The sequence below is a fragment of the Hemiscyllium ocellatum genome, chromosome 6, assembly GCF_020745735.1.
Source record: "Hemiscyllium ocellatum isolate sHemOce1 chromosome 6, sHemOce1.pat.X.cur, whole genome shotgun sequence".
NCBI classification, from domain to species: domain Eukaryota; kingdom Metazoa; phylum Chordata; class Chondrichthyes; order Orectolobiformes; family Hemiscylliidae; genus Hemiscyllium; species Hemiscyllium ocellatum.
This window is the reverse complement of record NC_083406.1, coordinates 1,511,482-1,523,627: the sequence shown is the minus strand read 5'-3', so window position 1 is coordinate 1,523,627 and position 12,146 is coordinate 1,511,482. Positions and strand designations below refer to the sequence as shown.

At 43.7% G+C, this 12,146-nt stretch overlaps 1 protein-coding gene across 6 annotated transcripts in view; it reads left to right on the top strand.

The window, feature by feature from the left end:
* LOC132816625 (phospholipid scramblase 1-like) overlaps window positions 1-11,253 on the top strand; it is a 116,765-nt gene extending 105,512 nt beyond the window's left edge. For all 6 annotated transcript variants that reach the window (XM_060826438.1, XM_060826444.1, XM_060826439.1 and 3 more), the window contains 2 exons: window positions 6,123-6,223; window positions 10,031-11,253. In XM_060826438.1, the coding sequence (XP_060682421.1) occupies window positions 6,123-6,188 (66 nt within the window). In that variant the 3' untranslated portion in view covers window positions 6,189-6,223; window positions 10,031-11,253. The remainder of the gene's footprint in view (window positions 1-6,122; window positions 6,224-10,030) is intronic.
* The last annotated feature ends 893 nt before the right edge of the window (window positions 11,254-12,146 follow it).

The window sequence follows — 12,146 nt, the reverse complement described above, 5'->3', positions numbered from 1 at the left end:
CTGACCCTTTTCCAATAGCAGATGGAGGCCAGGTTACATACGAACTTTCCGTAATAATCAATCAATCTAAGGAAAAAGCTAAGCTCCGCTATAGATGAGGGAGCCATGGCATCTTTGATTCCCTCATTTTATCTTCCAACGGGTGTAATTTGGTCATGTTGACTCTGTAGCCCAAGTAGATTAGATTACTTACAGTGTGGAAACAGGTCCTTCGGCCCAACAAGTCCACACCGACTTGCCAAAGCGCAACCCACCCATACCCCTACCCCTTTACCTAACACTACAGCCAATTTAGTATGGCCAATTCACCTGACCTGCACATCTTTGGATTGTGGGAGGAAACCGGAGCACCCGGAGGAAACCCACGCAGACACAGGGAGAATGTGCAAACTCCGCACAGTCAGTCGCCTGAGTTGGGAATTGAACCCGGGTCTCTGGTGCTGTGAGGCAGCAGTGCTAACCACTGTGCCACCGTGCCGCCCTCAGGTCATATAGGGTGCCTGGAATTCATATTTTTCCCATCTAAGGCAGATGCTCACTTTGGAGAAATGTTTAAGCAACATGTCCAAATGCTTTTAATTAATCTTCACAATTAATACAACATCATCCAGATAAGTAATGACCTGGGGTAGACCTCATAAAATGGTCTCCATTGTCCGCTGGGAAATGACACAAGCTGATGGTACCCAAATGACAGTTTCATATATCGGTACAAACCTTTTATGGGTATTGGTTATAGCATACTTCTGGGAATCTTTGTCTAACTGCAATTGTAGATAAGCTCCATGAAGGACAGACCCCCCAGCCTGCTTTGCATGTCAATCCTCTATTCAAGGAATTGTGTATTTATCCAGCTGCAAGAAGCAGTTTGCCATTTGTTTAAAATTCTCACAAAGGCAGACCAACCTGGGGAGTTTCACAATCGGTATGACCAGTACTGCCCATTCTACAAACTGTATAGGTTTGATGAATCCTTTGCTTTCCAGCCTCCTGGTTTCTGCCTCTGCTCTTGTATACGAGGCAAATGGCACTGGGCAAGCTTTGCAGAATCATGGAATTGCTTCCTGGGCAATATGCGTGATGGCCTTGGTCTTTACATAGTCCTTAGGTCTTCCTGAAAGACTTCTGGGTATTTAATTGGGACTTCACTCAGGTAGCTATTTACTAATCAAAAAATGTTGATCTAATCAAGGTAAATCTTTCTCTACCAATTTCACCCCTTGAAGGGCAGCACAGTGACTCAGTGGTTAGCACTGTTGCCTCACAGCACCAGGGTTCCAGCTTCGATTCCAGCCTTGGGCCAACTGACTGTGTGGAGTTTGCACATTCTCCCCGTGTCTCCGTGGGTTTCCTCCGGGTGCTCCGGTTTCCTCCCACAGTCCAAAGATGTGCACATCAGGTGAATTGGCCATGCTAAATTGCCCATAGTGTTAGGTGCCTCCTCCAAACTAAAGGTCTTTTCAATCCTCCCACTTCCTCCAAACTAAAGAGCCCTCCGCTTCTTCCTTTCCCGCCGCACCAACCAGTACCCTTCCACTGACACCCTCCTTCGACTGACTGAACTGGTCCTCACCCTGAATAACTTCTCTTTTCAATCCTCCCACTTCCTCCAAACTAAAGGAGTTGCCATGGGCACCCACATGGGCCCCAGCTATGCCTGTCTCTTCGTAGGATATGTGGAACAGTCCATCTTCCGCAACTACACTGGCACCACCCCCCACCTTTTCCTCCGCTACATCGATGACTGTATCGGCGCTGCCTCGTGCTCCCACGAGGAGGTTGAACAGTTCATCAACTTTACTAACACCTTCCATCCCGACCTGAAATTCACCTGGACTGTCTCAGACTCCTCCCTCCCCTTCCTAGACCTTTCCATTTCTATCTCAGGCGACCGACTCAACACAGACATCTACTATAAACCGACTGACTCCCACAGCTATCTGGACTACACCTCCTCCCACCCTGCCCCCTGTAAAAACTCCATCCCATATTCCCAATACGTTTGTCTCCGCCGCATCTGCTCCCAGGAGGACCAGTTCCAACACCGCACAGCCCAGATGGCCTCCTTCTTCAAGGACCGCAGATTCCCCCCAAACGTGATCGACGATGCCCTCCACCACATCTCCTCCACTTCCCGCTCCTCCGCCCTTGAGCCCCGCTCCTCCAACCGCCACCAAGACAGAACCCCACTGGTTCTCACCTACCACCCCACCAACCTCTGTATACAACGTATCATCCGCCGTCATTTCCGCCACCTCCAAACGGACCCCACCACCAGGGATATATTTCCCTCCCCTCCCCTATCAGCGTTCTGCAAAGACCACTCCCTTTGTGACTCACTCATCAGGTCCACACCCCCCACCAACCCAACTCCACTCCCGGCACCTTCCCCTGCAACCGCAGGAAATGTAAAACTTGCGCCCACACCTCCTCCCTCACTTCCCTCCAAGGCCCCAAGGGATCCTTCCATATCCGCCACAAGTTCACCTGTACCTCCACACACATCATCTATTGCATCCGCTGCACCCGATGTGGCCTCCTCTACATTGGGGAGACGGGCTGTTTACTTGCGGAACGCTTCAGAGAACACCTGAGGGACGCCCGGACCAACCAACCCAACCACTCCGTGGCAACGCTTTAACTCTCCCTCCCACTCCACCGAGGACATGCAGGTCCTTGGACTCCTCCACCGGCAAAACATAACAACACAACGGTTGGAGGAAGAGCGCCTCATCTTCCGCCTGGGAACCCTCCAACCACAAGGGATGAACTCCGATTTCTCCAGTTTCCTCATTTCCCCTCCCCCACCTTGTCTCAGTCGATTCCCTCAACTCAGCACCACCTTCCTAACCTGCAATCTTCTTCCTAACCTCTCCGCCCCCACCCCACTCCGGCCTATCACCCTCACCTTGACCTCCTTCCACCTATCACATCTCCATCGCCCCTCCCCCAAGTCCCCCCTCCCTACCTTTTATCTTAGCCTGCCTGGCACCCTCTCCTCATTCCTGATGAAGGGCTTATGCCCGAAACGTCGAATTTCCTATTCCTTGGATGCTGCCTGACCTGCTGTGCTTTAACCAGCAACACATTTTCAACATAGTGTTAGGTGCATCAATCAAAGGGAAATGGGTCTGGGTGGGCTACTCTTCAGAGGGTCGGTATGGGCTGGTTGGGCCGAAAGGCCTGTTTCCACACTGTAGGGAATCTAATCTAATCAAACTTGGGTGTGGGCCTTTTACTACAATCAACGGTAACCAAACCTGCTGCTTTTCACATGAGACTGGAACCGAGGTTGTACCCTTAGTCTGTAAAAGTTCCCTGTTACAGGTTCTGTCTAACTGAGATCTTAGGTAAACTCAAAAGGATGGAGTTCAGAGTGAATTTTGTTAAAGACTGGTTCTGTGATCACTGATACAGCCACGCTAGTGTTAACCTCCATTAGAGGTGACCATTTAACTAGATATTTATTTTGATTATTTTACAACGTCCAAATCAAAACCAATCTAACTGTTCCAAACCAGATTTAGGTGGAATTTTCAGCGTGTGCATCTCCTGAATACTGGCCTACGAGTTCTCTAACTCGGTTTAGGACTCATAGGATTCCTTTAGTAACTGGAGTCTGTAGATCGGCAGCAACTACAATGATTTGCTGGCCTGGATCCTAAAGAAAATGTTAACTGTTTGGCCGAGACTTGACTTTATTTTGGGGTTTTGCTGGTGGCTGACCTAGAGTCCCTCTGTTCAGGATATGCCCTAACTGAGGCTATGCAATTATCTTCACTCGAGGTGTTCTTCAAGCTCAGTTGGATTGCCAACGGTGTCCACTTCCATACTCTATAACTCATCTGCTCCACTTGCTTCATTTTCTAATGACAAAGCCAATTGTAGTGCCTGTTTGAAATCCAGTTGGGGCTTCAGCTGGTAGGTGCTTTTGCATAGTTACATCATTAATCCTACATACCAACAGTCTCTTGGCATCTCATTATGGGTTAAAGCAAAGTCACATGCCTCTGTTGCCTTAAAAAATCCTGACATAGTTCCTCTGGTTCTCAAACTGCCGAATAAATGCAATAGCATCTCAGAATTAGAGGAGGCTTGCAATTGTAATGTTTCTGAACTAAATCCATTAACTCTTGAAAGGTTTTAGTATCTGGTGCCTCAGGAAACTTTTCAGGGTCCTAATTACCAAAAAAAGCTGTAGGTCCACGGGCTATCAGGAGAATTACTCATTGCTTTTCATGTGCCCCAATGTCATTTGCCAGAAAAAAAAAATGCATAGTTTCCACATTCTGAGCCCAGTCCTCAACAGCAGGTCAGCTGAGTCAAGCTTCCCAACTAATGGCATGATGCCAGAAATACTTAGCCCAGTTCCAAAATGACTGTCACAAGCACATTTCTTCAGGAGTGTATTTTCTTTCTCTCATCATCACTGAAATAACTCCACGGAGGCTGGTATCCCATCACCATGCCATTCATATTTCCAAATGGAGATTCCTTGACACTGGTCTGGGTTCCTCAGAACCAGCTCTGAGTGAAGAGAACCCATGTCACTCCTGTTTATATCTGTCAGCCACAATTGGGGAACTCTTATTCTAAGAGGTTTTCCTGGCTGGCCTTGTTGCAATCACTCCAGTTACAGCCTCAAAAATGGATAATAACAAGTCCTGAGAAGTAACTAGAATGTTGAAATGACACCTGGACTAGGCCTCTTGAAATAATTACAATCAGTTTCTCCTGAGAATTTGTTCTACGCATGGTGGGTAAGTAAAGTGGCTGACCAGGTAAAAACAATGACTGCAGATGCTGGAAACCAGATTCTGGATTAGTGGTGCTGGAAGAGCACAGCAGTTCAGGCAGCATCCGAGGATGTGCTGTGCTCTTCCAGCACCACTAATCCAGAAAGTGGCTGACCAGTCAAACGCTGGTAGATAACAACATTGGAAGCACTTTTGCAGACATGGAGTCATGAATTTAAACAACAAATACAATTTGCAATGCAGGATTTTGATGCCAGTGGGGTTGTCTACAGTGCTATGGCAGATGGCTCCATTTTAGTTTGTAATGCCAGTACACTTAATGCCTGCTGGACTAAAATCTCCAAATGTTGAACATTATTTATGTGATAATTGTCAGTTTGTCTTGATTGAATTGACATGCTCTCAGTCGTTGATAGCAGTGGATTCCACTGCTGACCCACCTTCTGCCAATTTCAGCAGGAGCTGCAGAAAGCAATGTAGCATCAAAGAATTAAACAACACAACATGGAGGCCATTTGGCCCGTCATGTCAGTGGTCGGTCCTTGAAAGTGTTATCTGTTTAGTCCTGCTCCCTTGCTTTCTTCCGTAGCCCTATAGCCTTTTCTCCTTCAAATATTCTGCCTGCCTTTTGAAAGTTATGTTTGAATCTGCATTTCCCATCCACTCAGGCAGTGTTCTGGAGATCTTCATAATACCTTTATTTCAGTTGTTTTTTTCTCTTGCCGCCTGTGGGAAAAGAGCAAATTACCACAGCCGTCTGGTTACCCACTATTCTGCCAGTGTAAATATTGTGAGGAAGTGGGTGAAACTATCACAACCATTTATGATTTGAAAGGTCTTTCCCTAAAGTTTATTTTGCTCTAAAGAGAACAATTCCAGATTCTTTGTTCTTTCCACAAGAAAGTTCTGTGCCCTTGGTTCTTTTCTGGTTAATATTCTGTCTATGCTATCCACAGGATTGTCACATTTCAAATGTATGACACTCCGAAATGGCCACAATAATCCAACAAGAACCTAACATAAATTATTTCATAAAGATGAAGTTCACCTTCCTTGCACATGTGCTGAAAAATGTGTTGCTGGAAAAGCGCAGCAGGTCAGGCAGCATCCAAGGAACAGGAGAATCGACGTTTCGGGCATAAGCCCTTCTTCAGCCCTTTTTGTACATGTGTCCATTTCCTTTGTTTTTAAACCTAACATTCCAATTTGCCTTTCAAAATTATGTTGTGTATACTCCAGTCCAGATCTTCCGAATTCATCTAAATCTTTCCTTTCAAGTCATCTGGGAGATTTAATTTTGATGTTAGTGACTGAGATCTTTATAATATGTTGCAAACATTTTTGTCTGATATTTCTTTACCACAGGATTTCATGTACTTTGAGCAAAATTCTGGAGGTGTGCAACATGGTGGGGCTTGGCGGATGCTTTAGTGACAAAATTGCACAACTTTGTCAGAAGCATGATGGTAAGATGTCAGGCTCTCTGTTTTGACTTTTTTTTACAGTTTATTAAATATAAAATAATTACTAACATTACAGATGCCTTTTCAAACTAATCTGGTAGTTTCTAAGTTTAGAAGAAGTTGGAAAAACCAGTTGGGCTATTTGAGGATCTTAAGGAGATCCTTATTTAAGAATAAAGAGGTTTTATGGAGACAGAGATCATGGTTGAGGGACATAAACAGTACTTTGCATCTGTCATTACTAAAGTAAAGGATTCTGCCATTTTACAGTTAAGGAGGAATTAGTAGTGAAACAGAGTCTGGTAAAAATAGATAAAGAGGAAGGACTATGCTGTTTGGCAATGTTCACACTAGAAAACTATCAAGTCTAGATTGTTGAAGGGAGAAAGGTGCAAATAATGTATGTTCTAACCAGAATCTTCCAAATCTCCTTTTGGTATGAAGTGGTTTGGAAGACTAGAGGATTCCAAATATTGCACCGTTGTTCAAAAAAAAATGATATAAATCCAGTGACTATGGCTGGTCAGCGTGATAGCACAGATAGGAAAATCTTGAGAAAATAATCCCAGTCCAAAATTAATTATCACTTCGAAGAATATTGCAGCTGACATGAGTTGGTGAAGCCATCATGATTTGATTTATTTTCCATTTTGTAGAGAAAAATGAATAATTAAAACTCTTATTGTTTGCAATTATTGACAACAGGCAGCTCAGCCTAGATTAGAGCTCCACCTTTACTGGTCCATTAAATATGTTGTCACAATGTGAAGTCAGGACCTGGTCCATATGCTCTTCTGTCGGCAGGTTTGAGGGCAGAGCAGGCATATAAAATCACCAGGTAGCTTCTCTGTTGCATACCTGCCCACCCCTGACATTTCTGAAATTCTACGAGGTGGGGCAGGAATGGTATGGTTGGTACTCCCTTGGACTCTTACCTTGAGGGCCTTATCCTCCTTACTCATGGTGAGGGTAGGCCCACACCATGTGGGAAGCTGATCTTCCATCATCTACCCTAGTTTTTTTGTTGTATGGCTGTTAAATACAAGTACCAGTGCCAATACCAGAAATGCTGGGGACACAGGTTTGAGAGAAAGAAAGGAACTGAAAGACATCAGTTTTTATAGAAAATGGAGTTACAGAAATTGATGGGATTAAAGGCCATAAATCTTCAGGGCCTGATAATCTATATCCCAGAGTACCTAAAACATTGGCCCTAGTAATAGTGATGGTCACTTCCAAGCTTCTATAGGCTCTGGAATGTTTCCTACAGATTGTAATCCAGCCCTCCCTTTTATAAAAGGAGTTGGAGAGAATACCAGAAAGTATATACCAATCATTCTAATGTCAGTAATGGGGAAAATACTTGAGCCCATTATGAAAGATAATAAGGCAGAAATAGCAAGACCATGATCAGACAGAGGCAGCATGGATAATGAAAGGGAAATCTACTGGAAGTCTGTGAGGCTGGAATTAGTCAAGTTGATGAAGGGGAGCCAGTGGATGTGGTTTAGCTGAATTTTCAGAAGGCTTTCATAAAGGCTCCACATAAAAGATTAATGCGTAAGATTAAAGTGCATCCATATTGAGATGGATGGAAAATTGGTTAGTGACCAGAAAACAGTAGGAATAAATCAAAGATGCTGGAAATCTGAAAACAAATCATAAGCACAGCAGGTCTGGCAGCATCTGTGCAGAGAAAGCAGAGTTAAAGTTTTGGGTCCAGTGACCTTTCTTCAGAACACAGGTCAGAAGCTAAGAATAGCGCTGAAAATGTGTTGCCGGAAAAGCGCAGCAGGTCAGGCAGCAACCAAAGAGCAGGAGAATCTAGGGGTGGTAGGTATAGGACAGATGTTAGGGGTAGATTCTTTACTCAGTGAGTCGTGAGTTCATGGAATGCCCTGCCAGTAGCAGTGGTGGACTCTCCCTCTTTATGGGCATTTAAACGGGCATTGGATGGACATATGGAGGATAGTGGGCTAGTGTAGGTTAGGTGGGCTTGGATCAGTGCAACATCAAGGGCTAAAGGGCCTGTACTGCGCTGTATTTTTCTATGTTCTATGTTTCGGGCATGAGCCCTTCTTCAGGAATGAGGAAAGTGTGTCCAGCAGGCTAAGATAAAAGGTAGGGAGGAGGGAATTTGGGGGAGGGGCATTGGAAATGCGATAGGTGGAAGGAGGTCAAGGTGAGGGTGATAGGTCGGAGTGGGGGTGCGGGCGGAGAGGTCAGGAAGAAGATTGCAGGTTAGGAAGGCGGTGCTGAGTTTGAGGGATTTGACTGAGACAAGGTGGGGGGAGGGGGGAAAATGAGGAAACTGGAGAAATCTGAGTTCATCCCTTGTGGTTGGAGGGTTCCTGGGCAGAAGATGAGGCGGTCCTCCTCCAGCCGTCGTGTTGCTATGGTCTGGCGATGGAGGAGTCCAAGGACCTGCATGTCCTTGGTGGAGTGGGAGGGGGAGTTGAAGTGTTGAGCCACGGGGTGGTTGGGTTAGTTTGTCTAGGTGTTCTCTGAAATGTTCCACAAGTAGGCGGCCTGTCTCCCCAATATAAAGGAGGCCACATCGGGTGCAGCGGATGCAGTAAATGATGTGTGTGGAGGTGCAGGTGAATTTGTGGCGGATATGGAAGGATCCCTTGGGGCCTTGGAGAGAAGTAAGGGAGGAGGTGTGGGCACAAGTTTCGCATTTCTTGCGGTTGCAGGGGAAGGTGCCGGGAGTGGAGGTTGAGTTGGTGGGGGGTGTGGTCCTGACGAGGGAGTCACGGAGGGAGTGGTCTTTTCAGAACGCTGATAGGGGAGGGGGGGGAAATACATCCCTGAACACTACGGGCAGTTTAGCACAGCCAATTCACCTAACCTGCACATCTTTCGATTGTGGGAGGAAACCAGAGCACCCGGAGGATATCCACACAGACACGGGGAGAATGTGCATCTTCACACAGAAAGTCACCCGAGGCTGGAATCGAATTGGGGTCCATCGCGCTGTGAGACAGCAGTGCTAACCACTGAGCCACCGTACTGCCCTCATGACAAACACCTCTGGATGTTTAAAGGTGGTTTTGCTTTGTAAAGGAAGCCAGAATTGGGGGATACAGTTTAAAACAAGGAGTTTCCTATTTCGGATGGAAACAAGAAGAATTTTTATCTCTTAGAAAGCTAGGAGTCTCTGTCTTTGCAGGGAGTGGTGGAGGCAATCACTGAATATTCCTCTAAGGCAGAAGTAGAGAGATTCATAACTAACAGGAGAGTTGATAATTATTTGAGATAGGTAGGAATTTGGGGTTGATGCCACGATCAAATCAGCCATGATCTCATTAATTGGTGGAACAAGCTCAGTGCTTGTAAGGCCTAATTCTGCTCCTAATCTGTATGTTTGTATGTCCTGTATGTTGACAATACACCCATTTTATGTTAGTTTAGAACTTCCCAAACAAAGTAGAGAACCTTGCTATGAGATCCCCATCCTACTGAGGTGCCAACTGTTCATTTTGAAAGATGCATTTTATCCTAAGTTTGCTTCTAATGCCCATGTATCGGAAATCTTCCCACCTACACCATAACTCAAGTCATTCAACTATACCCCTTATTTCTCTTAACGATTGAGTTCAGTTGAGGAAACCTAGTTCAGCACATGTTTTATGCAATTGAATTTGTTATTGTACTGAAGATATACCATTTGAATTTCTTCATATTTAATAACATTTAGGATTTAAATGCAAACAAAGTTTAGTATGTGTCATTGACATTTATTCGATCTGAATTATTTGTCTTTTTAAAAGGTAAAGTCTTTAAAGTTATTTTTCTTTTTTCTTTCAGATGTTTCATGAAGTGCAAAGACATAAACTGGACAACATGACAGATATCCAATAATGTGCCTAACATAATTTCAACTTGGAATTAATAGAATCAGAAGTAATTCATCAGAATTCTTTGAGCTGTTTATTTACACTGTCATAATGGTTTCATTTATTATTTTGAAAATCCAAAAAACTTCATTTATTTTTAACATTTATTTAATATCACTAAAGTTGTTGGTTTACCAGTATATCTGGTATTGTCTGTTGAAGTATCGAATATCGATATTGTTATCATATTAAACTGGAATAATAAGTTGGGAATTTCCTTGGAACTGTGCTGATGCTGCCACTGTAACTTCACCAGAAGTGCTAAGGAGAATCCATGTACACGTCAGTGGGATTTCTGACAGACAAGGCAGGGCTAACGAGGAAGAATGTTTTTTGAGAGTGCTGATGACTTGGAACTCCTACTACCAGGGTGGTGGAGGGAGAGGTCTTAACAAAAAATACAAGAAAAGTGGGTATGTGTTTGAATGAAATAAATTTTCAGTATTACAGTGATAGAGTGGGGAGTGGCACTAGCTGATGTGCTTTTGGAAAGTTTGGATGGACTTGATGGGGTAGATGGCCTGCATGTGTGCCACATTGATTTTATGACTTTCAAGTCACGGCAATGGAATAGGACTGTTTCAAAGGTAATTGCCATTTGTTCTGCCCAACACTGATACTGCATTGTAGCCCTCAGTGTGTAATCAATGTTAGAAAATAGTGTCTATGTTTTTCAGATGTTACTATCGTTGTTACAAATTTTTAGCAAAGATTTAAATTTTAATAATACACTATATAAGAAACATTTTTGTTTTTGAAACACATAATCCCATGTAATAAAAAATGATTGCAAGAAATGCCATACATTTGAACTGTATACTTACATTTTGAGAAATCTATTTGGTAACAATGAAATTTCTAATTGTTACAATTTCGGTTATTGTTTAGGAGATGAGTTATAATTTTTGAGGAAGGAAGATGATTTAATTGTCCAATATTTATCCACGTGGCCGACACAGGGACAAATGTCATGGCATGAGGAAAATGCTTTATATTTAACCATTTTTAATACAATCAGGAAAAGAGAAGTAGGGAAAATGTAAAAAGGTTTCAGAGTGATTGTGAAATGGATATAATTTAAAGTTAGTGAGTTACAATTGTCATTCACAGGCTGTAGTACTAAAACTACAATCATTAAAGCTTCTTCCCTCCAGTAAAGTGTGAGTGTGATGTTCTGTCTGAAGGTTTTCAATCTCTGCACTGATGGAAGATTTGCACACATCTATCTACAAGACTTCTATCAGAATTTATTGGTGTCTTGTGCATTAAACTAACAGAAGATATGAAGTTTTTTGACAAATGGTTATCTAATTCCTTTTTGAATGATTTTCTTACATTCACAGGATGTGGGTGTCACTAGCTAGGCCAGCATTTATTACCCATCTCTAATTTGACCAGAGAGGCTGATAGTAACTTGTATTCTTAAACTGCTGCAGTCCTTGGGTTGTTAAAAAAAATCCACAAAGCTGTTAGGGAGGGAATTCCAAGTTTTGACCCAGGGACCGTGCAGGAGCAGTGCCCTGAAAGCTAGTGCTTCCAATTAAACCTATCGCACTGTAACCTGGTGTTGTGTGATTTTTAACTTCATCCAGGGTGATTAACTCCACATGATGTCAAGAAGCAGCTGAATGCACTGGAAACTAGAAAGGTTAAAGTGCCTGAGGACGACTGACCACTATAGACACCCAAGTTAATGCTTTAGAAATGGATTCTAATCCTACCAAGGCAAATTGTGAAATTTGAATTTAGTAAAATCTGGAGTTTAAAAAGCTGGCCTATTGTCACTGTTGTTAAAAAAAAAACTCAGCTGGCTCCCTAATGGCCTTCAGGGTAGGGTATCTGCCATCCTCACCTGGTCTGGCCTATGTTTGACTCCCGACCCACGCTTCACTCTGAACGGTCTCTCGACAACTAAAGCTGGCCAAGCTGTTCTAGTTCAGCTACGAGTCTGGAATCTGCCTGACAATGTGGAAAACTGCCCAGATATGTCCTGTGATCACCCCTGACATCAATGGTGTGTTTGACTG